The 24334-nt window shown below is 43.7% G+C and overlaps 1 protein-coding gene across 1 annotated transcript in view; it reads left to right on the top strand.

The window, feature by feature from the left end:
* The window catches only part of MTURN (maturin, neural progenitor differentiation regulator homolog), a 34695-nt gene extending 10874 nt beyond the window's left edge, over window positions 1–23821 (top strand). Inside the window, exons 2-3 of the mRNA XM_040259703.1 lie at window positions 4025–4147; window positions 18502–23821. Coding sequence (XP_040115637.1) covers window positions 4025–4147; window positions 18502–18612 — 234 coding nt within the window. The 3' untranslated portion in view covers window positions 18613–23821. The remainder of the gene's footprint in view (window positions 1–4024; window positions 4148–18501) is intronic.
* The last annotated feature ends 513 nt before the right edge of the window (window positions 23822–24334 follow it).

Genomic DNA, 24334 nt, shown 5'->3' with positions numbered 1-24334 from the left:
ATAAGCATCTGAATGCAGAGTTCCAAAGAATAGCAAGAAGAGATAAGAAAGCCTTCCTCAGCAATCAATGCAGAGAAATAGAGGAAGACAACAGGATGGGAAAGACTAGAGATCTCTTCAAGAAAATTAGAGATACCAACGGAACATTTCATGGAAAGATGGGCTCGATAAAGGACAGAAATGGTCTGGACCTAACAGAAGCAGAAGATATTAAGAAGAGGTGGCAAGAATACACAGAAGAACTGTACAAAAAAGATCTTCACAACCAAGATAATCACGATGCTGTGATCACTCACCTAGAGCCAGACATCTTGGAATGTGAAGTCAAGTGGGCCTTAGAAACCATCACTATGAACAAAGCTCGTGGAGGTGATGGAATTCCAGCGGAGCTATTTCAAATCCTGAAAGATGATGCTGTGAAAGTGCTGCACTCAATATGCCAGCAAATTTGGAAAACTCAGCAGTGGCCACAGGACTGGAAAAGGTCAGTTTTCATTCCAATCCCAAAGAAAGAAAATGCCAAAGAATGCTCAAACTACCGCACAATTGCACTCATCTCACACGCTAGTAAAGTAATGCTCAAAATTCTCCAAGCCAGGCTTCAGCAAAATGTGAACCATGAACTTCCAGATGTTCGAGCTGGTTTTAGAAAAGGCAGAGGAACCAGAGATCAAATTGCCAACTTCCACTGGATCATGGAAAAAGCAAGAGAGTTCCAGAAAAACATCTATTTCTGCTTTATCGACTATGCCAAAGCCTTTGACTGTGTGGATCACAATAAACTGTGGAAAATTCTGAAAGAGATGGGAATACCAGACCACCTGACCTGCCGCTTGAGAAATCTGTATGCAGGTCAGGAAGCAACAGTTAGAACTGGACATGGAACAACAGACTGGTTCCAAATAGGACAAGGAGTACGTCAAGGCTGTATACTGTCACCCTGCTTATTTAACTTATATGCAGAGTACATCATGAGAAATGCTGGGCTGGATGAAGCACAAGCTGGAATCAAGATTGCTGGGAGAAATACCAATAACCTCAGATATGCAGATGACACCACCCTTATGGCAGAAAGTGAAGAGGAACTAAAAAGCCTCTTGATGAAAGTGAAAGAGGAGAGTGAAAAAGTTGGCTTAAAGCTCAACATTCAGAAAACGAAGATCATGGCATCTGGTCCCATCACGTCATGGGAAATAGATGGGGAAACAGTGGAAACAGTGTCAGACTTTATTTTGGGGGGCTCCAAAATCACTGCAGATGGTGATTGCAGCCATGAAATTAAAAGACGCTTCTACTTGGAAGAAAAGTTATGACCAACCTAGATAGCATATTGAAAAGCAGAGACATTACTTTGCCAACAAAGGTCCATCTAGTTAAGGCTATGGTTTTTCCATTGGTCATGTATGGATGTGATAGTTGGACTGTGAAGAAAGCTGAGGACCGAAGAATTGATGCTTTTGAACTGTGGTGTTGGAGAAGACTCCTGAGAGTCCCTTGGACTGCAAGGAAATCAAACCAGTCATTTCTGAAGGAGATCAGCCCTGGGTGTTCTTTGGAAGGAATGATGCTAAAGCTGAAGCTCCAGTACTTTGGCCACCTCATGCAAAGAGTTGACTCATTGGAAAAGTCTCTGATGCTGGGAGGGATTGGGGGCAGGAGGAAAAGGGGATGACAGAGGATGCGATGGCTGGATAGCATCACCAACTTGATGGACATGAGTTTGAGTGAACTCTGGGAGTTGGTGATGGACAGGGAGGCCTGGTGTGCTGTGATTCATGGGGTTGCAGAGTCGGACATGGCTGAGCGACTGAACTGAACTGTACTATTATGCTTTTTGTACAATGCAAGAGACTATTACATGACTGGCATTTCAGTGACTCGACAACTTTAAGGGCCTCCACTTAATAGGGAATCATGTTTGAGCTGTTCTCTAAAGTTAGAGAATCTAGAAGGTATCTTTATTAGGTCAAGGAGGAAGCTACTCTAGAAGTCTGCTGGAAATAGAGCAGCATGTATCAGAATTGGACTTTCACTTCTGTGAAACACAGATAATTGGGCTGTAAAGATGGCATACTAGCACGTTATTCTCTTTTGAATCTGAGCAGCGTTTTCAGTTCTTTCCAGTTCCTGAGGATCCTGCAGTGAAAAGGAAGAAGGGGAAATCTGTTTATTGCATGTTGGGCATATGACTTTTTGGGGGTGATGCTCTAATCATTTGTATTAATAGCAGGGGTAAGTATATGCTTGACATGGACCATTTCTCCAAATTGATCTGTCCCTTGCTGCCCAGTGCCTGTTCCTTGCTCTCATCTGCCAAACATCTTCCTCTCCTCTATACTTTTTTCACCAGTGATGAGCTGTCATTGATCTGGCCCCTGTAAACAGCAATGCTTGGTACCTGACTGACACCCTGATGTTATCCTGGTCTTCAGTAACCCCTACCCTGATCCTGTTGTGCAGATATGCAGAGCAGGGGGTTTCTGCATCTTCGTCTCTCAAACCAGTTTCTTGGGCTTATTCCAGATCCTTGAACATTTATGGGAAAACTAGCCAAATCTTAAAGATGTACTAAAATGGATATCCTCATGTGGGAAAGAAAAAAACTTGTCTAGCCTAAGAAAAAGCCTAAATCAGTTTCCTCCTGGTGCATGTTAACATCCCAAGTGTTGCCTGGGTTTGTTGCCCTCTTTTATATCTATCTATCTATCTATCTATCTATCTATCTATCTATCTATAGTAATTTTTATTTATTTTTCTTTTTCTGGCTTTTCTGGGTCTTCACTGCTACATGGGCTTTTCTCTAGTTGAGGCAAGTGGGGGCTGCCCTCTGCTTGCACAGGCTTCTCTTGATGTAGAGCGCAGCCTCTAGGTGCAGGGCCTTTGGTAGTTGCTGCACCTGGGCTCAGAGAGTTGCAGCTCCTGGGCTCTGGAAGATAGGCTTGTTCGTTGTGGCACTGCTCCGCAGCATGTGGGATCTTCTTGACACAGGAACTGAACCCACATCTCCTGCATTGGCAGGTAGATTCTTTACCATTGTGCCTCCAGGGAAGCCCTACAATGTCCTCTTAAAGCATTTTAAGGGAAGGTGAGATTTCAGAGAGCCTTTGTTTCCTGGTGAGTAGGGATGACTTTTCCATGTGTTCTCCTAAATTCATTTCTTTTTTTTTTTTTAATTAAAAAAAAATTTTATTTTTACTTTATTTTGCTTTACAATACTGTATTGGTTTTGCCATACATTGACATGAATCAGCCATGGGTGTACATGAGTTCCCAATCCTGAACCCCCCTCCCACCTCCCACCCCATATCATCTCTCTGGATCATCCTCGTGCACCAGCCCCAAGCATCTTGTATCCTGTATCGAACATAGACTGGCGATTCGTTTCTTACATGATAGTATACATGTTTCAATTTTGAAGTAAAGTGACCAACGCCCCCACTCTCAGACTAATCTGGGTAAAGAATGTTTCCGAGTAAGCAGTTACAAACTCTGCCTTCTTAATCCTTCAGCCATTGCTGAAGGCAGTGGTAAGGATTATGCAAGCTCTTGGTTTCTCCTCCCTCCCATTTTAAAGCCACCCTAAATGGCAACGCACTCCAGTACTCTTGCCTTGAAAATCTCATGGACGGAGGAGCTTGGTGCAGGCTACTATCCATGGGGTCACAAAGAGTCGGGCACGACTGAGCGACCTCACTTTCACTTTCACTTTGCCAGCATCAGGAGAGGGACATTGGAAATCATGGGAAGGGGAATATTGATCCCCCTGCCCTTTTACTATGTATGGACAGATCTAATGGAAAATTGAGCAGGTGAGATTACGGACCAGGAGCACGGGGGGTTTCTGCAGGGTATTCATTTTCTGCCTTCGATACAAGTCAAGAATAACTATATGGATTTTTACTCTGGAATGGAGGCCTTCTTCAAATTCACATAATTGAAAAAATCTTCTTGGTTTTGTGTATTTCAGACTGAGTATAATAACTGTGTCTTTGTTTTCTCCTTTTCCTTACTGGTGGGCACACAGCACGTGTGGAGTGAGAGTGAAGACTGCCTGCCTTTCTTGCAGCTAGCACAGGATTACATCTCCTCCTGCGGCAAGAAGACACTCCATGAAGTCTTGGAAAAAGTCTTCAAGTCTTTCAGACCTGTAGGTGCCTGCTTGGCTTCCAAAGCCATCTTATTGTCTCCAGTGACTGTGCTCTGAATAACGCGGATTGTGGGGAAAGTGGGCAATGGAATGACTAATTGTTTTTCTCTTGTCTGCCCTGTGGCTTAAAGATAGCAGTTCGTGGAGGGAGGCTGAAGGCGGAGAGGGAGGGGGAAACGGGATGTGACACAGCTGTTTGTTGCGGGGATGATGGTTATTTCTAGCATCCCTTGAGTTAAGAATCTCTGATTGGGTGGGAAGCACACAGTCTTTTATGAGACAACTGAGTATTCCGGTTCTCATCCAGTAGACTTAAAACTAAAATGCTTGCAAGTGCTATGGAGGATCTCTTGTAATAGCAAATTGCCAGAAGGTGGTATAAAGGATATACTCTCATGTGGATGGATATGGAGGCGAAGAAACTGGGTAGTTGTTCTTTTCTCTTTTGATAAAGTCTCTTGTAGAGAGCTTGCTTCCCCCACCCCACCCCCCGCCCCCCAGCCTCCTTAGGATTTAGGAATCTGGATGTTTGTGGTTAGTTGACGGTTTGTTTCATTCTAGCTGAAAAGCATGTGAAATGAATGCTCACCCCTATTTTATAAACTACTTCTCTCTCTTTATTGGAAGACAAAGTCAGATTGTGTGACATTTCCCCCAAGTTCAGTTCCCTGCCCACTGTAAGCACTCTACAGTTTCAATGTTATTTCCTCTAGAATTTCCTTTTTTTTCCAAATCTTTTAATATAGTATCTACTTCTTTTTTTATAATTTTAGTTTTGGCTGTGCTGGGTCTTTTTTGCTGCTCTGGGTTTTCTCTAGTTGCAGTAAGCAGGGGCTATTCCTCTAGTTGTGGGAGGGACTAGTCTAGCTCAGGCTTCCCATTGTGGTGGTCTCTTGTTGTGGAGCACAGGCTCTAGTGTGTACGGGCTTTAGTATTTACAGCACATGGGTTCAGTGGTTGTGGTTCCCGAGCTCTAGAGCACAGGCTCAATCCCACACGGGCTTAGTTGCTCCAAGGCCTGTGGGATCTTCCCTGATCAGGTATTGAATCCGTGTCTCCTACAGTGGCAGGGGGATTCTTTACCACTGACCCATGACCCACCACGGAAAACCCTAGTATCTATTTCTTTCTTGGAATCTTCAAACTTGTTTTTGTTTCTCTGAACATGGTAGGCTTAGCTGCATAAGAGACTTTGGGATATTCCAGTGTTTCAAAATTTTGAAGTCTGTTTTGTCATCTTTTGTTTTCACTGGGTCCCCTTCCTGGTATCTTGTTTCTTTGTGTGTTGGATTATCTCTGTGTGCTTGAAAATTTGTATATTTGTATTTGAAGATTTATATTTTGGGATAAATTGAGGCCTAAGATAATGGTACTTTCCTCCAGGGAGGATTCAGTCGGAGACCACCTTCAAACAATTTAAGACTTGTAGTTCTTAGAACACTCCAGGTGATGCAAAGCCAGGTTGCAGGCCTGGTTTCCTCTTGTTCTGAGAGCAGACTCAGTCTGTTCAGGCTGTTATAACAAAACACTAGGTGGCTTATAAACAAGAATTTATGTTTCATTGTTCTAGAGGCTAGAAGTCCAAGACCAGCGTGCCGGCAGAGTTGGTATCTCGTGAGGGCTCACTTCCTAGACAGGTGGCCATCTTTTCATTGGACCTCCTATGGTGGAAGGAGAGAGAGAGAAGCCAAGAGCCTCTTTAATAAGGGCACTCGGTCGTTTATGAGGGCTCCACCTACATGATCTGATCACCTCCTTAAGGGCCCACCTTCTGATATCATCACTTGGAGGGGTAGGATTTCAGCATATGACTCTGGAGGGGAGAACATAAATATTCAGACCATAGCATAGACTTTTGGGGTCCTAGCCTGAAGCGAGGATGGTTTGTCACAGAAGCTCCTTTCTTGACTTTGGAGTAGGCCAAGCAGGCCATAGTTTCTTTGAGAACAGTAGATGAGATGTCCTCAGGACAAAAGCAACTTTTTATGATAGGCTTACATCTGTGGGTACTAACTCTCAATATAATTAAGAAGGCATTTTTCATATTGAATCCAGCTTTTTTAGTTCTCTGTGGAAGAGTTGGTCCTAACCAGTATCACTTAATCCACCATTATAAGAAGAGGGATTTTAAATGTCCTTTGTCACTCTATCTGATTAATATCATTTGTCCAACCAATTCTTTTTGTTGTTGTTTGTTCATTTTCTAAGCCTGTTTGACTCATCCAAAATAGATTTTTTGACTTACAGATACTGGTCTATCTCACTTGCATCCATTCAGTTTGTATTTACTGAACACCTAGTAAGCACTTGATACTCTTTACTGCTCTATCCCTAGCACTTGAACCAGACAGATGAAAATCTTAGATCTCACGGGGCTTGTATTCTAGTGTCAGGGAGACAGGATAAATGAGGACAACACATAACGTGTTAGTGACAAGTGCCAAGGAGAAAACAACATGAGTCAGGGAAAGGGGCTGAGAAGTGTCTGAGGCCCCGACAGTTTTGATTAGGGGAGCAGGCAATGCTTCACTGAGAAGGTTACTTAAGTGAAACTGAAATGAGATGTGGGCCGTGAGGGGATCCGCAGGAAGAGCTTTCCAGGTAGAGAGAACAGCAGATACAACCACAGGGGGAGAGAAAGCCAGGGCTCAGGGAACAAGGGGAGGCTGGTGTGGCCCGAGTGAAGGGGGAAGGCGGGAGGAGTGAGAGATGAATCTTGAGGAATTTCCGGGGCTTGCAGGTCACAGAAGGACATGACCTGGGGAGCCTCGGAAGGGCTGGAGCACCAGAGAGATCCACCTAGCCGAGAGCACGCTGTGAGGGGGAGGGGGTGCAGGGAGACCCGTGAGGAGGCTGTCACTGTCATCCAAAAAGAAGATGAGGATGACTCCAGAGTTCCTCATCTACTCGCTGAAGGGAATGGCGTTCGTTTACTGAAATGGGGACAGTTGCAGGAAGAAACGTAGGGAGTGAGACCACCAAGACTACAGTTGTGGACTTGTCAGTGTTTGAAATGCCTGTTAGACAGCCGAGTAGAGACATCAAAGCAGGCAAAAGTTAAAGAAAAAAAAAAAATGGATTCCCGTAAATCTTACCTTCCCCACCCGAACCCCCTGCCCAAATATATGATTAGCGCATGATACTCACTTTGCAGCTGGTTTCCACAGAGGGTCCACTCATGAACTGGCCACGTGGTTCTCTCATCTGTGGTGGCCAGCAACATGTTACCGGCAGAATGCGCTTCACTGGGGAAGGTGAGCTCCCACTAGAGCCCCTTCTGCCATCTTGCTTTACCAAGCCTATGGCTGTGCTTAAGCAACCAGGCAGCTGTATGTAAAGGGAAAACAAATGCAGTCCAAAATATCCAGATATTTAGCTAAAAGCGATTGACTTGGTTGAATACTTTCTTTCAGATCAAGCTGCTTTGTGTAACAGAGACACACAGATTTTATTAATGCTGTTGGGCTTCCTGAGTCCATTTCTCAAGTGGAGCTTTCCACCAAAGCCAGCAGGATGGTGCTCCCAAGGTGGGGCCTTTGCCTGGTACGAGGGCTCCTTTGCTAAGGAAGCTTTTGTGTGCTGGGCGCTCTGGCTGAGTTTTTTGTCTTCAGGGAAGTGCCTTCTCAGGGCTGGTGAGGGTGAAATACACACAGGCTTGGGTTTCTCTCAGTTATGATGTGCCCTAGATCGGATGAGAAGGGAGTTACAGACCCGGGTAAAGGACTTCTGGAGATCAGGGGAGAAGCTTCACCCTCTCCCTCTCCACAGAAGAGTGCCTTTCTCCCCACTGCTGTTTATCTGTTTTATATAAAGGAGGCTTAGGTTATGACTCAGAAAAGGGTCTTGTTGCTGTCGTAGCTCGTAGTATTTGTTGAAGTAACACGTACCCAAATGCTGCAAGGTTATCAAGCAGGTGAACTTGAGTCTGTCATTTCCCTGAAAATTTTTGATAATCTGATCCAATTGTGCGGCTGCTTTTTTTTTTTTTAATAGTTGGGGAAACCACAGGAGAAATATTTTCACCTTCCTCTTAGAACAGCCTCATTCATGGCTTTGAATCCTTGTTTTCCCTTGGCAGGCCCATTGCCAGCCCCTATCCTGTGCAGTGTTTCCAGGAAGATAAGGACCTTTCTTATTGACAGCTTTCTGCTGCCTTTGGGGGCAGCAGTCAAGCAGAGTCAGTTCACTTTGCTGAAGCCCACACATGCCTGCCTGCCTGGACCAAAAGCATGGAGTCATCTGGCCTCCCGAGCGTCCTGCCCGAGAGGCTCAGCGTGCCGCGGCAGCGCTCTTTACGTCCTGCCCGAGAGGCTCAGCATGCCGCGGCAGCACTCTTTACCTTTAGACCTTCCCATTTCGTAGACGGGGTGCTTCTCTCTGCTTTATGTTTGCCTCCCCACCCCTCCCTTGCCAAAACAACCAATCTCACAAAGCCCGTGCCCTACCAGAGAAATCTGTTGTTGGATTTGACAAGAAAAAATCATTATTCTTTTTCTTATTCACCATCTTACCTTCCTCTTTTTCCTCTGTCTCTTCATAACATGATTAACAAAATGCAGGACCATCTGCTATTCGCCGAAGCGGTGCGCGCTCAGTCGTGTCTGACTCTTCGACTCCATGGGCTGTAGCCCACCAGGTTCCTCTGTCCATGGGACTTTCTAGGCAGGAGTGTTGGAGTGGGTTGCCGTTCCCTTCCCCAGAGCATCTTCCCGACCCAGGAATCAAACTCGCATCTCTTTGTCTCTTGTGTCTCCTGCGTCGGCGCCACCTGGGAAGCTCCTGTAGGAGACAGGGCACAGTGCCTAGGCCTGTGCTCTAGAAGCTGGCTTTCTGGGAGGAGAGGCAGCCACAGAAAAGTACAAAGAAAGCCCAGGTCACATGACTAAGCACTGATTTCGGCCCAGACCCTCTGCCTGACGCTGTGCAGGTGGAGGGAGGGAGCTCCATTCCCTGTCTCCTTGCTCCACTCTGCTGGTTCTTTGGGGAAGCGTTTTCCGAGAGGATGTCAGTGAACAGGCACCAACTGCAGCATGATGGTTGTGGTCCCTTGACCTAGTTATGCAGAATCAGGTTACTACAGTGATGAAGGACCCATGCTCTGGGGGGCAGGCTGCCTGGATTCAAATCCCAGGTCTGCCACTTGCTGGCTGGGTGACCTCAGCTAAATTACTTGACCTGGCTGTTTCTCAGTTTCCTCATTTGTTAAAACTAGGAAACAAATGACGATAGTTATCTTAGGGCTGCTGTGAAGATTAAACGACACAAGTTTTGTTGGGGACTTAGTGCAGTGCACACACATGAGAAGCACTGATTAAAGGCTGGCATTGACATGGGTGGGATGGGGACACTTGGCAAAATACTGTTGAGAGGTGAGCTCAGTAGTGAAAACCTTCTTGGGACTCTTAGGTTTTTGGTGGAGAGAGAAAATCATTTGCTGTCATTTTGGCACACACTTAACAGAATCATCTGGCTAAGGTAAAGGATTTTCAAGGGGGTAGTGTTGAGGTATTATTGCCAAAAGTTTATCAACATTGATTTTGGCAAAATAATAATCATCCATTCAGTACTTCATCCATGCAGCTCACTGGGGTGAAGGCTAGTGCTACAAGAGGGACCACCAGATGCTCCTCTCTCCCAGAGGGACACAGGACCAAAGAGCCTCTAGTGACAAGGCTATGAATGATACTTGTTTTCTTTTCTGGATTTTCTAAATTTTCCATGATGTTACAGAAACCATTTATGATCAGGAGCTATGTTGTGATTTTTTTTAATGTTGTCTTGTCCACGATGTGTCCAGAGGACTGGGAATCTCAGATATGAGTGGGCTCATCGAGGAAGGAAGTATGGGCAGGGGCTTCATGGGGAGGTGAGACTGGAAGAAAGGGCAGGATCCAGATTGGGTCAGCAGGGGAGGAGGGCTGGATAAGAATAATGACCAAGAAGGCCTGCCTTGGCTCCTTTACTGAGAGAACCTTAGAGATGTTCCTCCGTGGGGCGTGGTGGCTCAGCCCCGGCCTGGCCAGCTCCTAGCCTGTGTGGCCTCTAGCAGGCTGTTCAGCCTTAGTGTTCCCATCTTTGAAATGGGGGTCATACATGTTTCACTGTCTTATGGATGCATGGAGAGCTTCAGAATCAGAACACACACAGGGCTGTCAAAGCCCAGCCACCCTACCAAGGTCAGTCTCCATTTCCAGGGGCTTCCCTGGTGGCTCAGCAGTACAGAATCCGCCTGCCAATGCAAGAGACACGGGTTCAGTCTCTGGGTCAGGAAGATCCCCTGAAGAAGGAAATGGCAACCCACTCCAGTATTCTTGCCTAGGAAATCACATGGACAGAGGAGCCTGGTAGGTTACAGTCTATGGGGTTGCAAAGAACAGGACATGAGCTAGTGACTAAACAATAACTACAGCTCCATTTCCAGCTCATAACTGCTGTTAGGAAATGCGTATTAGGTAGATATGTGACTCCATGGATGGAGCAGGGCAGCCTCGCTCCTGGACTTACCCATATTCTGCTACACTCCAGGGGCCTCCTAGCTTCCACCTAGTTTTTCTCCTTCCTGCCGGATTGTCATATTCAAATGGTACATGTGTGCAGTGACAACACCAAGCAGGCTGTCGCTGCAGTTTGTGAGCAGATGGGTTTCTCTGTGTCCTGAGACCAGTAATGGCTTCAGAGACACCTGTCACCAGCTTCAATAAATGTGAGTTGGAGAATTGTTGGAATCCTGCATTTTTCTTGTTTAAATGGTCCTGAATTGATGGTCGCTGGTTATCACATGAGTGAGCTAGTCAATGAAACAGTGGTTATGGGTCTAAGTAATATTGACCATATTGTTCCTTTTTATCCCCTCCATGTTTTTGTATCTTTTATTTCATAGTAATTGACAGTCTCTCCCCTGGTTAGAGAACAGTTCACAAGAGAAGAGAGAGCTTACCATTTCCAAGTTAGCTGTAAAACCAAACCTCATCTTTGCCCTTTCAGCTCTCTCAAAGCTTTACTCTCTTCTCCTGGAGTGTTATTCTTCCTCTTACCAGCACTGTGGACGTTAGGGTCACGAGGCACCTGTTGCTATGACAATTTCGTGTGCTGTTTTGGTTGATGTTGCTTTCATGGCCCTTCATTGAGTGAGAGCCCACGCTTTTCCAGGTTTTCTCACTCGGATTGACCTTCGTCCTTTCCCTGGGGTTGCTATGTGACTCCACGTTTTTTTCTCTTTTGAGAAGCAGAGACATTTCCACAAGAAAAATTTCCTTAATTCAGTCTTACTGACATGAGCAAGATTGGTAATTTTTTTGCCACTAGTGGCTGGAGAGCTAGGGATTAAACCCCACAGGAAAATCCTTTGTGACCCAAAAAAAGTTTATTTCTTGCTTCTACTCTTCTAGTCTGCCCAAGAGTCTGGAAGAAGAGAAAGAATCTGCCTGTGGGAAGCTACCCCAGTGGGTCATAAAGTCTGATAGGAAAGATTATGCACAAATGTGGGTTTTAATAAAGACACATTGAATTAACAACATTATAAATCAACTGTACTTCAAAAAATATTGATAAGAAAAACAAACACAAAACAGCCAACCACATCCAGAAGAAAACCACATTGAACGCTGACAATTTAAGTTTATCATGGGATTTGTTGTTTGCTCATGTTTTGAACATTCAAACCCTTGTCATTTAGGGTATGATGCCCCTAAAGTAAGAGAGTACCTATTGCCCTTTCCCATTTAGGTCTTACATCACTCTTGCCGCTTAACCTCTATTTGCTTTTCCTATTATGGAGAAGACAGACTTACCAGGATCCCATCAGAGGTTTGTTGGTAGCACCAGCATCATGGCTTAAGGTCGTTGTTTTTGTTCAGTGGCTAAGTAGTGTCTTTTTGACCCCACGGACTGCAGCATGCCCCGCTTCCCTGTGCTTTGCTTCACTGCTTCCTGGAGTTTGCCCAAGTTCATGTCCATTGAATCAGTGATGCCATCCAACCATCTCATCCTCTGCTGCTCTCTTCTCCTGGCTTAAGATAAACAGTGACAAATTTCCCAAATGCTTTAGAGTCTCAGTACTCAGACTGTGGTTTCTGGATCAGGAGTATCCCCACCACCTGGGAGCTTGTTAGCAAAGCAGAATCTCGGGTCCCACCTGAGACCCACTGAATCATAGTCTCCCTTTTAGGTAGATCCCAAGGTGAGTCATGTACACAGCAAAGTATGAGAAATGCTGTTTCAAAAAGTCCTCCGGAAGGAGCTTACAGGGACCTCAAAAGCCACAGGGCTCTTCCTGGAAGCCCCAGATGCCTAGCTGGTTGACCATGCACTCCAAGGCCTAGATACTGTCTCCTTTTATAAAGGTACTATAGTCTGAGTGCTTGAGTGCCACCTTCAGAGATAGCAGATGCTAAATGCCAACTGATTTCAGCCTCAGCTAGTTTATAGAACCTTTAAAAAGACCTGGAGTTAGTTTTGCAGATAACCGATACTCTCATGGGTCCAAAGAGCTTTAGTTCTCAAGGATTGGCATCTCGGCCCACTAGGTACAACCCTGTTAGGATAGGTGGACTCCAGTAGTCCTTATGTGTTCAGAGAAAGTTCTGAAGGAGCAAGACCTTGGGAATGCTATCATTGTTGTCCAGAGCAATCATAAAGATTTTTTTCCAGGAAAGTGAAAAAATTTTACTAAAATAAAAGTGAATGATTCTATCAGGAGTAATTTAAATATAGTTGACAGGATTTATTGGCCTGTCTTTTTCCTTATAAGAATGTGTGGGTGCAGTTAAAGCAAGGACTCAGGATTCTTCCCAATCTGTTTATATTCCTGTTTCTCATATGTCTTCTTGATTGTTAAAATTTTGGATGCAGTAATTAAATTTTTTTTTTCCAGTCTGGCTCTTCAATCTATTCTTTTACCCCCCAGTTTTATTGGGATGTAATTGACATAAAGCATTGTATAAGTTTATGGTGTACAGCATAGTGATTTGACTTATATACATCATGAAAAATAATTATCACAGTAAGTTTCATGAATATCCATCATCTTATATAGATACAAAGTGAAATAGAAAATAAAACCTTTCTCTCTTGTAATGAGAACTCTCAGGATTTACTGTTTTAACAACTGTCTTTATAGCATGCAGCAATGTTTAATTATATTTACCATGATGTACATTACATCCCTAGTATTTATTTATTAATAACTTATAACTGAAAGTTTGTCCTTTTTGATTGTCTTCATCCAGTTCTCCCTCCCCACCCCACCTCTGGTAACCCAGAAGTTAGATTTATCTACCATAGATGAGAGTGGAGGCAGAGGTAGGAACACCAGATTATTACATTTCTGTATGGTGTCCTTTCTTGCTCTTATGCTTTTTTCATTCTCCTCTGCATGCTTCCAAATTGTACACACTCATAAATGTTGATGCTAACACTGCATATTGAATTTTTTAATGTTTATTACCCAGTTGAAAACACTGAAGCCTCCAGCTATAGCAATAGCATGGACAGCTGGAAGGGAATCTCCCAGGTAGCCTGGTGGTTAGCTGTGTAAAGTGTACAACCCAGTGGCCTGGTTTTGAATCCTCCTCTAACGCTTCCTGGGTAACACTGGGCAAATTTACTCAACTTCTCTTTGTAAAGGAGAGAGAATAATAATACCTACCACATAGGATTATTATGAAGACGAACGGAATTCATGTACAGAAAGCTGCTTATACTGTATCTAGCACAGTAGCCTAACCAATATTAACTCTTAGATTGAATCTGAAGTATGACAGAATTGGTTGGTTCATTGGAATGGAAGCCTGGGAATCAAATGAAGAGGCTGATAGAACTGAGTTTCTTAGTTCTCATCCTACTTCCTAGGACTGATTAGCCATGAGGGGGTCTAGAAGCAAGCCCAGCAGAAGAGAGAAGAAGAAGTGGGGGGTGGAGACAGGCTACTCATGCATCATTAGTCCCCTTGAATCACTGAACTGGCTGTGCTTTAAAATGAGAAACAGACAGTCTTTGTAACTAGATGATTCATATGAGGCTCTATGGTTTGCAGACCATGGCCACATTCACTCTCTCATTTAATCTCCATAGTTTCTCTGGAGTAGAGCAGCTGTCCTTTACAGAGAAGGACACTGAGGCTCAGCAAAGGTGGGGTCCCCCGACCAGAACCCTGGCTTCCAGCTGCCAGGTCCAGCGCCTTTTCCACAGAACCTCTCAATGAATCTGCAGACCCTTTACTAAGGTACCTGAAATGTCCTGACAGCCATTGAGAGCTACTTCTTTTTTCTCTATATATAAGGATGGGGGTACATGCATGCGTGCTAAGTTGGTTCAGGCATGTCTGACACTTTGCAAACCCTAGGGACTGCAGCCCACCAGGCTCCTCTATCCATGGGATTCTCCAGGCAAGAATACCGGAGTGCGTTGCCATGCCTTCCTCCAAGGGATCTTCCCTACCCAGGGATCGAACCCGTGTCTCTTATGTCTCTTGCATTGGCAGTCGGGTGCTTTACCACTAGCACTCCTGGAAGCCCAAGGATAGGGATGTTGTGCTCTCAAATAGCATCTGAATGTTTCCTGCCAAAGAGAAGGGCCTCCCAGTGTGGCGGATGCTCTGGACCTAGACCTATGTGCTTTGGATTCACACAGAAGATAAGGTGGGAAGCTGGGCAGAGGAGAGGGGTAGGGTTTCATGCTTGGCTTGCTGGAACCTCTTCTATAAGCCAACCTAAGCTGAGGAGAGGGTGAGTATTAAGGGATACCTACAGTTTGGGTCCATGTGAATTATGTAAAGTATAATGACAAAGGCTAATCAATGGCATGTCACTTTAGGACAAGATGGCCAATATATATAGATGCATGCCTCAGCTGCACTTTCTGTACCTGTGACAGCCATTGCTAACTGAACAGGATCTTCCCCACTGAGCCTCAGAATTGTCCTGAACCCAAGGCTCTAGGCAGATTTGTTAACTGAAAAGGAATCCAGTGACCATTCCTCTTTTAAGGAGCATCCCTTCAGTACAGTGAGAAGTTACATTTCTTATTGAGTTCATGAGTCTTCTTTTGGCATTTTGGTGACTCTTGGTCACAGCAACAATATTTATGTTTTATCAGCTACTTCAATGGTACCATTCATTTGATACTTTCACCTTGCTGTGTCATCCAGCAGCTCTTAAAATTGAACACTGAAATATTAGTCAACTGTGTTCATTGTAACCAACCATCTTTTTTCCCTCCTTGGAGTCCAACTTTACCTTGTATTCCATCCACTAAGATGCAGAAGGGAGACAGTGGTAGGAGAAAGGGGCTTCTCCCTTCTCCCCAGCACACACAAGATAGATGCCACTGTGGAGGCAAGATGTACCCTCCCTGCCCTTCTCCGCAGTCAGCAGTGTCTCTGAGACAGCTGCAGCCTTCTGAGCTCATGTCTGCAGTGGGCCGTGGTACCCTGGCAGACCCCATGCATCATATGATCCATGATGCCCAGCAGATGATTTTTGTCCCAAGTATGTTCAGAGGGCTCTCTGAGACCTGTAAAGAGTTGTGGTCTGAGAACTTCAGGGTAAAGGTGTTACTTTGGTCAGGACTCTGCTTACCCTTTCCTCCTGGAAGTCTTTGAGAGGGAATGGCAAGGGGGCGGATGGCAGGGTGCTGGGAGGCAGTGCAGAGTCAACGGAACAGTCCGTCTTACTTTGTCCTAATGCATTTAGTGTTTGGATCATAGGGCCATTCAGTGAAGTGGCCTGAAAATGGTTGATCCTTGCCTGAGAACGATCAACCAAGGGGCCACATGTGAGAAGGGTTCATCAAGGAGTTGAGGGTTGGCAGCCCTGGATCACAAGACAAGGCCAAGATGCCCACAGCCATGGCTTCCTGCCGGCACCAGAGCATTCATCCATATTGAACTGACCCAGCAAGGGGCACTCACAGTTTCTAACCCAGCACCAGCCAGTGCTTTAAGAAAATGTTTACTGTGTATTTATTGTGAATTTCCCTGATGATAATTATAGAGCATTTGGAAAATACAGAAAGATCAAAAGGAAAAAATTATCATAAGCACATTGCCTAAAAGACTACTCTTAAAATTTGGGCTTATTTCATTGAAGTCTTTCTTTGCATTTGTATATACTTAAAGAAAATTTGTATCATAATGAAAATGTAATTTTCATCGTCCTTTTATACACATGAGAACATTTTTTAAAAATTATTTGTATTTATTTTGGCTGTGCTGGGTCTTCATTGCTGCGCATGGGCTTTCTCTAGTTGCACTCTGTGGGCTTCTCATTGTGGTGGCTTCTTTTGTGGGACCTGGGCTTAGAGCACAGGCTCAGTAGTTGTGACCTGTGGACTTAGTTGCCCTGAGGCATGTGGAATCTTCCCAGACAAGGGATCAAACCAGTGTCCCCTGCATTGGCAGGTGGATTCTTAATCACTGGACCACCAGGGAAGTCCAGTACATTTTCTTATATCAGTAGATAATTCAAAAATATTACTTTAAGTGGATGTATAAGATTCCATTTTATGGATGCACCATAATTTATTTTATTGAATGTTTTAGTAGTTTTTGTGTTTTTACACATGTTTTATGAATAATAGCAGCATGCATTTTTATAGGAGAAAATACAGAGGGGAATAGATATTAACATCTTGATGGGATGGTCAGCACTGTTCACTGTACTGTTGTTTACTGTACTGCTGCTGACAGCCCAGATATCTGTGTGTGCATAAATGTTATATGTGGATGATACTTAAAAGTAGAGACTCTCTAGACTCTCTGATAAAACCTACTAGCCCTGTGAGCACCAATCCATTGAGCAATTGACATTTCCATCAAATAAGTTTATGAAAATAATTATAAAGGTAGTTGACTTCCATGAGATATCCATAGCTGCTGTACTGAGTCCTGTTAAGTGCTGTTGAATTTTTTTAAATTGAAATATAGTTTATTTACAACATTTTGTTAGTTTCAGGTATGCAGCATAGTGTAATGAGTCAATATTTTTATAATTATATTCCATTTAAGTTATTACATAACAATAGCTATAATCCCCCATGCTATACAATATATTCTTGTTGCTTATTTACTTTACACATAATTGTCTGTATCTCTGAATCCTCTACTTGTGTTTTGCCCCTTTCTCCTTCCCTCTCCCTACTGGTCACCACAAGTTTGTTCTCTGTCTGTGAGTCTTTTTCTGTTTTGTTGTGTGCATTCATATGATATTTTAGATTCCACATATAAGTGATAACAGAGTATTTGTCTTTCTCTATCTGACTTATTTCACTAAGCATAATACTTTCTAGGTTTATCCATGTTGTTGCAAGTGGCAGAATTTCATTCTTTTTCATGGCTGAGTAACAACTCCAGGGTGTGTGTGTGTGTGTGTGTGTGTGTCACGTCTTCTTTATCCAGTCATCTGTTGGTGGACACTTAGGTTACTTCCATATCTTGGCTATTGTGAATAATGCTGCTGTGTGCATTGGGCTACATGTGTCTTTTTGAGTTAGTATTTTTGTTTTCTTCAGATACATACTCAGGAGTGGAATTGCTGGGTCATATGGCAGTTCTATTTTTAGCTTTTGGAGGACCCTCCATCCTGTTTTCCATGGTGGCTGCACCAATTTACATTCCCACCACCAGTGTAGTAGGGTTCCTTTTTTTCCATATCCTCTCCAATATTTGCTATTTATAGACTTTTTGATAACAGCCATTCTGAAGTTTGAAGTGATATTACTGTGGTTTTGATTTTCATTTCTCTAATAATTAGCAGTGTTGAGCATCTTTTCATGTGCCTGTTGGCCATCTGTATCTCAGGTCTTCTGCCCATTTTTTGATTTTTTTTTTGATATTGAGTTGTATGAGCTGTTTATGTATTTTGAATATTAACCCCTTATCAGTCATATCATTTACAAATATTTCTCCTATTCAGTAGGTTGTCTTTTTGTATTGTCAGTGGTTTCCTTTGCTGTGCAAAAGCTTTTAAGTTCCATTAGGTCCCATTTGTTTGTTTTTCCTTTTATTTCTTTTACCTTAGGAGATAGATCCAAAACAATATTGCTACAGTTTGTGTTAAAGAGTGTTATTCTTATGTTTCCCTCTAGGAGTTTTATGCTTTCTGGTCTTACATTTAGATCTTTACTCCATTTTGAGTTTATTTTTGTATATGATGTGAGAGAATGTTCTAATTTCACTCCTCTACATGGAGCCGTCCAGTTTTCTCAGCACGACTTATTGAAGAGAACGTCTTTTCTTCATTGTGTATCCTTGCCTCCCTTGTCATCAGTGCTGCTGAATTTGTATCAGCTGCCTTTGGTTGCCTTCCTGCCTTTTGGCCACTTGGCACTCACAGCTGCTTCTCTTCTCTCCCCTGTAGTTACTGGGGCTTCCGGATGCAGATGACGACGCTTTTGAAGAGTACAGTGCAGACGTGGAAGAGGAGGAGCCAGAAGCGGACCACCCCCAGATGGGGGTCAGTCAGCAGTAGACTTCCAAGGGCTCCCGCCTGAGAAGGAGAGTGAGCCCCGTGTACCTAGGGTGGGGTCGTGAGCTCCTGGGTTAGCATTTTGCATTAGCACTTCGAAACAGGACGTCTGACTCCCAGCATCCAAATTAATATGAAATACCTTTTTAATGACCACACAATATCTGGGATGAGCTTTGCTCAGAAGTGACCTGAATTTTACTCCCGTTTCAGTGGGTCTCTATGGAGTTGTCTCGGTAGCCTTTGCCAGTTTGAATTTAGAGTCCATTCTGTGGCTGACTGTTCTCTCTTGAGTTTATGTTGGAGAACTAACATTTGCTGACTCGAATGTCGAGAACTCTGAATGTATTAAGGATATGCGTTGAGTCGTCACAGGTGACATTATTGAGGGGAGCATGGCAGAGAAGAAATGCAGTCTGCACTTTTTATGAACCTTTTAAGTGTGTGTAAGTGGAAGGTTTTGCTTATAAAGCATGAGTTTTAATATCTAGCCATTAAAACTGCTCAAGTGCAAATACACGGGCAGAAAAGGAGAATTACTTAATTTTGGATTAAGAGGGTAAGAAAAGCAAAGAAGCCTGTTTTTAAGTGTTCTGCCATTACTGAGTTACCTGGATATAGAGCAACTGGTTCATGGTTAGGTAGAAACATTACTTGCATGTTCAGTTATTTTAAAACATGCTGATTCCAAAGCTACTTTTAAAGTGGAGAATATAAATGGGATGACATAAATTATTGATTTCTTGAAAATATTCATAAGCTAACCCCATATGAAACATTTACCTTCTCTCTTTATAACAAGATGGCAACTTATTAAATTATGAAAACATCCCGAATCCAAGTGCCAGTTAAACTTTGAAGCCATAGATGAATTTAAAAGGAAAAATAAACCAGGATAAAAAAAATTTTTTTAATATGATGGAATCCTTCTTTACTTCCTTAATTCATCTCTTATTCTTTCAAAAAAAGTCAAGAAAAAGATCCCACTCTATAATTTATTTAAAAATTGTAATCAAGTGCTTTGAAGAATTCAATTGCAGTGAAGTCATAAAGTGATAAGAAGGTGGGACTTTTTTAATCATGGGTTAGCTTGGTTCAGTGGGGAAGTGTTAATGATCAAAATAAGACAACTCACAGAAACAACTGTGATGATAACTGGAAACACTGCTGTCACCTTTTGGCCACAAACACTGAGTGAGGAAATTCTTTGCAGTGCTAACATGGAATTATTTTAAACATTCATTTTTCTTAGACCCTTCTGCATCTCTGGTTTTAATAAAAGATGCGGACTGCCTCTTTTACAACACTTGGCAAATCGTAACATCTGGGGTGGAACTGTTGTTAACATGCACACATGTGCCTGTTGGGTTGTCAAAGTTTTAGATTAAGAAAGCAGCGGTAGAGGCCACAGAGCTTATGGGAGTCTTGTATATCTTCCAGGCATGTCGGTGTAAACTTGATTATCTCAACATTTTCTGTTTAATTGATTGGTGCTGTGAGGAGCACAGCTGCTTGTGGTTAAAATGGTGTCCTGCAGTTTTAAGTCATCGGGTAAAATAATTTCGCGGTTTCCATCCGTGCTTCAGTGCCCACGTTTTGTCTTGATTTTTTTTTTTTCTTGGAAAGACATATTAAAGGTTAGCTTAAAGTGAAATGAATTTCCTTCAGAGTAGCCTGTTAACAAAACAAACCTTGAGGTTTCATCCAGTGGGGTGAGCAGACTCCATGCTTTGCTCTCATGCCCATGTTCTGATTGGCTGTGTACCTGAGCACAGGTGATTGGAGTTGTACCTCCCCATAGGTAGCACCCAGGTCCATAAGCTCCATTTTCACACAGTAGGCCGAAAGGATGACTTCTGCCACCAAAATGCAAATGCTTGACTAGCTTGCTCCATTCAGAGGTAAATTGGAAATTTTGTAGTTCAAGGCTTAAAAATCTAAATTTACATATGTTCAAAAATGGAATGGACATTAATATAAAATGTATTTTATGAAAAAAGTGTTTAGGCTTTGACCAGATGCATTTTGGTATTATTATGCAAATGTTCTCTGTTTATAAAAATTGAGCTGAGATACACTCAGCCGTTCCATGCCGGGGAGAGATCTGGTCTTTGTTCTGCCCCCAGGGGGTTGGGGGGAACATCGCTGTGTGTTTCTTATTTTTGTGACAAAACCCCAAAGAACTTTGCGAATCAGATTGTTTCCGCTAAAGCTTCGTTTTCTCTGATTGTGCGTATCCGCTCCAGTGCACGCTGACACCCGTGCACGCACACACACCCGCCAGCGCTGTGGATTCTCTGTTGGGGTGGCACTAGAGCTTGCTCACTGTGGAGCCTCACCTGGCTGGTCAGGGACGCAGGCAGCCTGTGGTTCTCATTATGGAAGTGGTTCCCTGGCTAGACTCCACAAACACATGAACACACTGAGCGGAGAGGCACTGTGGCACCATGGGAGGAGCGGAGACCCAGGAGTTAGGAGACAGACCTGGATTTAGTCCTGACTCTGCCCGTGACCTTAGGCCAGTCCCTTCACTCACCTAAAGCAGGTGGCGTTTGCCTTCCTGCTTGAACCACTGCCCTTCCTTAACTGTCTTATTGTGTGTGTGTATAAAGAGCTACAGTCAAGGAAACTCTTCAAGAAATGCAAAGGAAATACCTTATGAATCTTGTTTGTATTGGTCTGTGAGTGTTCGCAGCCCCTTAGCCCCGATGCTAAGGGGCTGATGAGATTCTGTTCCTTGGGTGAGAAGGTGAAGGAGGGCCCCCAGGAATGTGGAAAACATACTTATTCCAGTTGGCATGCTTTGCTGTGGAAGGCAAGGGTTTTCCTGGTGCCCTGACAGACTGGGGCTTTGGAAGTAGAATAAGTTTAACTTAACTGAGAAGGGGAATTCACCTGAGGAATAGCTGGGAGAGAGTGAAAGATGAGTACTTTGTTGCCATGTCATCCAGGGAGAGAGAAAGAAGTAATAGGAAGTGACTGAGTATATATTCGCAGGCGTGTGTGTGTGAGTGGGTGGGTGTGTGAATAGGGCGATGGTTGATTGCTTATCGATCACTGTGGGCTAACTGTGAAGTCATGCCTGTGATAACATTACAAAACCTGGATCCCAGGTTTGAGTGAATCACAGAAACATTTTTCTGATGGTGACACAGTTACTTTCCCTGCCTAATAATCATACTGAAGAGACTTTGGGGAGTCGAAGAATGGATTCTGGAGGGAGGCGAGACCCCATAGTATCCCTGTCGTTACCCTGGAGACCCCAGTGTCCACCCAGGTCTTCCAGGCTCCCAGCAGCACATAGTGCTCCCCACCCCATGCCTAGAACGTGAAAAGTCTCTTATTTAGGAATTCTCCTTGTGTCCTGGTGCCAGAATCAAGGTTTCCAGTGTCTGCGAGTGAAACCTCTCTCCTCTCACAGTCAGTGTCCACATAGCAGCAGAAATCTTTCCCCAGCACAAGTACGTCTCTAAACACTGCTTCTGGTCATGAGAGCACAAAGTGTTTGGACCCAGGGGAGCTGTGATACTAGAGCATTGTCAGAATTTATATTTTAGAAATCTTGCATATTAAAATGTATAGATGGGGAAGCTGTGGTGTGAACAGACCTGATTTCCCATGGTTTGAGTGAAGACACGTAAGAATAGGCAGGACTTAACCTGTGGTAGGAGGAGATGAGTGAGGTGTTCAATAGAATGACAGAGTTAGGGTCTGACTCTTTAAATAAATAAAGCCAAGAGGGCAGTTATTCTATAAAGTACAAGAGAACTATTTTCCTGGCTATCTCACCAGGGGCCTGCTTTCCTGAAAAGGGACTGCTTGCCTGTTGAGAGGCAAGGCCTGAGTGGGGAGTGGCTTTGTGGCTTTGAAAATCCACCCCCACCTCAGCCAAGGAGACAGTGGATGTCCTGAAAATTGGTGGAGTTCTGTTCCTCATTAAGCCACCTGCCAGAGAAGCCTGTATTTCCAAGGTGCTGTCAGATCTGAGAGGGGCCTCTGATCACCTGGCAGGCAGGAGAACCAAAATTGACCTCGCTCTCCGCTGCAGAGAAGGGTCTGTGTCAGAAATGTCCCCACTGGCCAGAGGGCAGAGCCCACCTCCTCCACCACGCTTCCGGGTTGTAGAAAGAGCACAATTGAAACTCAAGCGGATCCCAGATCCCGCTTCCCTCTAGTGAGTGAGAACTCCAAAGAGATGCCGTTGCCTGATTGGTTAGTCTTCAGAGTACCAGAGAAGCCTCAAATGTTTTGCATTAAAAACAAATCCTCTTCCATAAAGACATAATCAGTTATCTTGGTGATACCAGGTATGAGGTGAAAGGCTGAAGTCTTCTGGATTTTATGCAGACTAATTCTCAGACTTGCCAGAATGCCAGTAGCCACTGGTATCCGTGGCAACATGGTGTCTGTGGTAAAATATATTGCTAAAGCTCATGTTCATTGGGCAGGTTGTTAAATAAGGTGTTGTCTTTGATATCACATTTGGATATCACTCACATTTGGATTACAAAAACAGAGGACCCATGAGCATTTCATGTTGTAGAAAGTCCATTTAAAGCACGGTATGGTTGAATAGGCACAAGTAGTTAAAAGCAGGCGCCAGGCCACACACAAATGAACATTTAATTTGCTGAGAACTGTGTGTTCAAGTTGTTCAGTACCACGGAGAAAGCTGACGGTCTGTTCTTTGTAAAAACTGCCTTTGCCTGTTTTTTCCTTTTGTTTTTGTTTCTTCAGATTCATTTTTTACTTTAAATACCTTCTGATAGCTAGGCAGATAAGATACAGAGCAGTGCTTTGTATCTCCTCAGCTTTTTAGAGGAGAGAGGAAACCGTCAGTTCTAGGGAGAACCCGAAACCATCTGTGAACCAGTCTTCATTTGTATAAGAGAGCAACGTTGAGGTATCCGCATAAGAAGCAAAAGCAAGGAATGGTTTGGGGCTTTTGTTTTTTAGGTGAGAAATGTTTCATGCAGGGTGTGTATGCTTTCTTTGCCTTTATATTTCTTTTCGAAGAAATCTCTTGTAAATTACAGAACTGTGAAATGGGTTGCCAAAAACTGTTGCCCTTCATTAGATGCTTCAGCAGTGTAAACCCCAAATTGAACCCTGTCTACACCTGCTCCTTCCTCACTCCCCTGTGGGTGAGGATCTCATCCAACGATGTAATTACCATACGCTTGCTATTAAAGAGCCTTCCGATCTCTGGTGACATGTGCCTCTTGTTTACTGTCTCCACCACGTTTGGTCCTAAAGGACACCTTACTTGATCCGAAGGGGGACGGGAACTGGGGATCATCAGCCAGCTCTGTGGTTGCTATTGTTGGGGCCTGGCTGGTGTGGGAGTGGGCGAGTGAGGACGTGATTGCAACAACCACTGATACAATTCGGATGTTAATAATTGATGTATTTGGAAACATTAATCTATTCTGATGCTGCAGCTGGTGTTTAGTAATTTTCCTCTCTTCCTTCGACCCTTAGTTTTTTTTTTTTCTTGTCCTAATCAGGGATCCATTATGTCACCAATTAGAAACCTGTGGTCATTCTGTGATGATAGGACACTATTTCCCACTACTTTCCTCCCACTTGTTATTCAGAAACAGTGGCATTTAAAGAATAAATCTGGAAGTTGGTAATAAGTCCCATTATTTAAGAGCAAGTTTCTTTCCCCAAATGAATAGGTCTCCATAGATTGTTAAATTAGATTTGCGACTGCCTGAAATAG

This window comes from Oryx dammah, unplaced genomic scaffold (assembly GCF_014754425.2).
Source record: "Oryx dammah isolate SB20612 unplaced genomic scaffold, SCBI_Odam_1.1 HiC_scaffold_18, whole genome shotgun sequence".
NCBI classification, from domain to species: domain Eukaryota; kingdom Metazoa; phylum Chordata; class Mammalia; order Artiodactyla; family Bovidae; genus Oryx; species Oryx dammah.
Note: the sequence above shows the minus strand (reverse complement) of the source record. Positions and strands in the feature narration are given on the sequence as shown.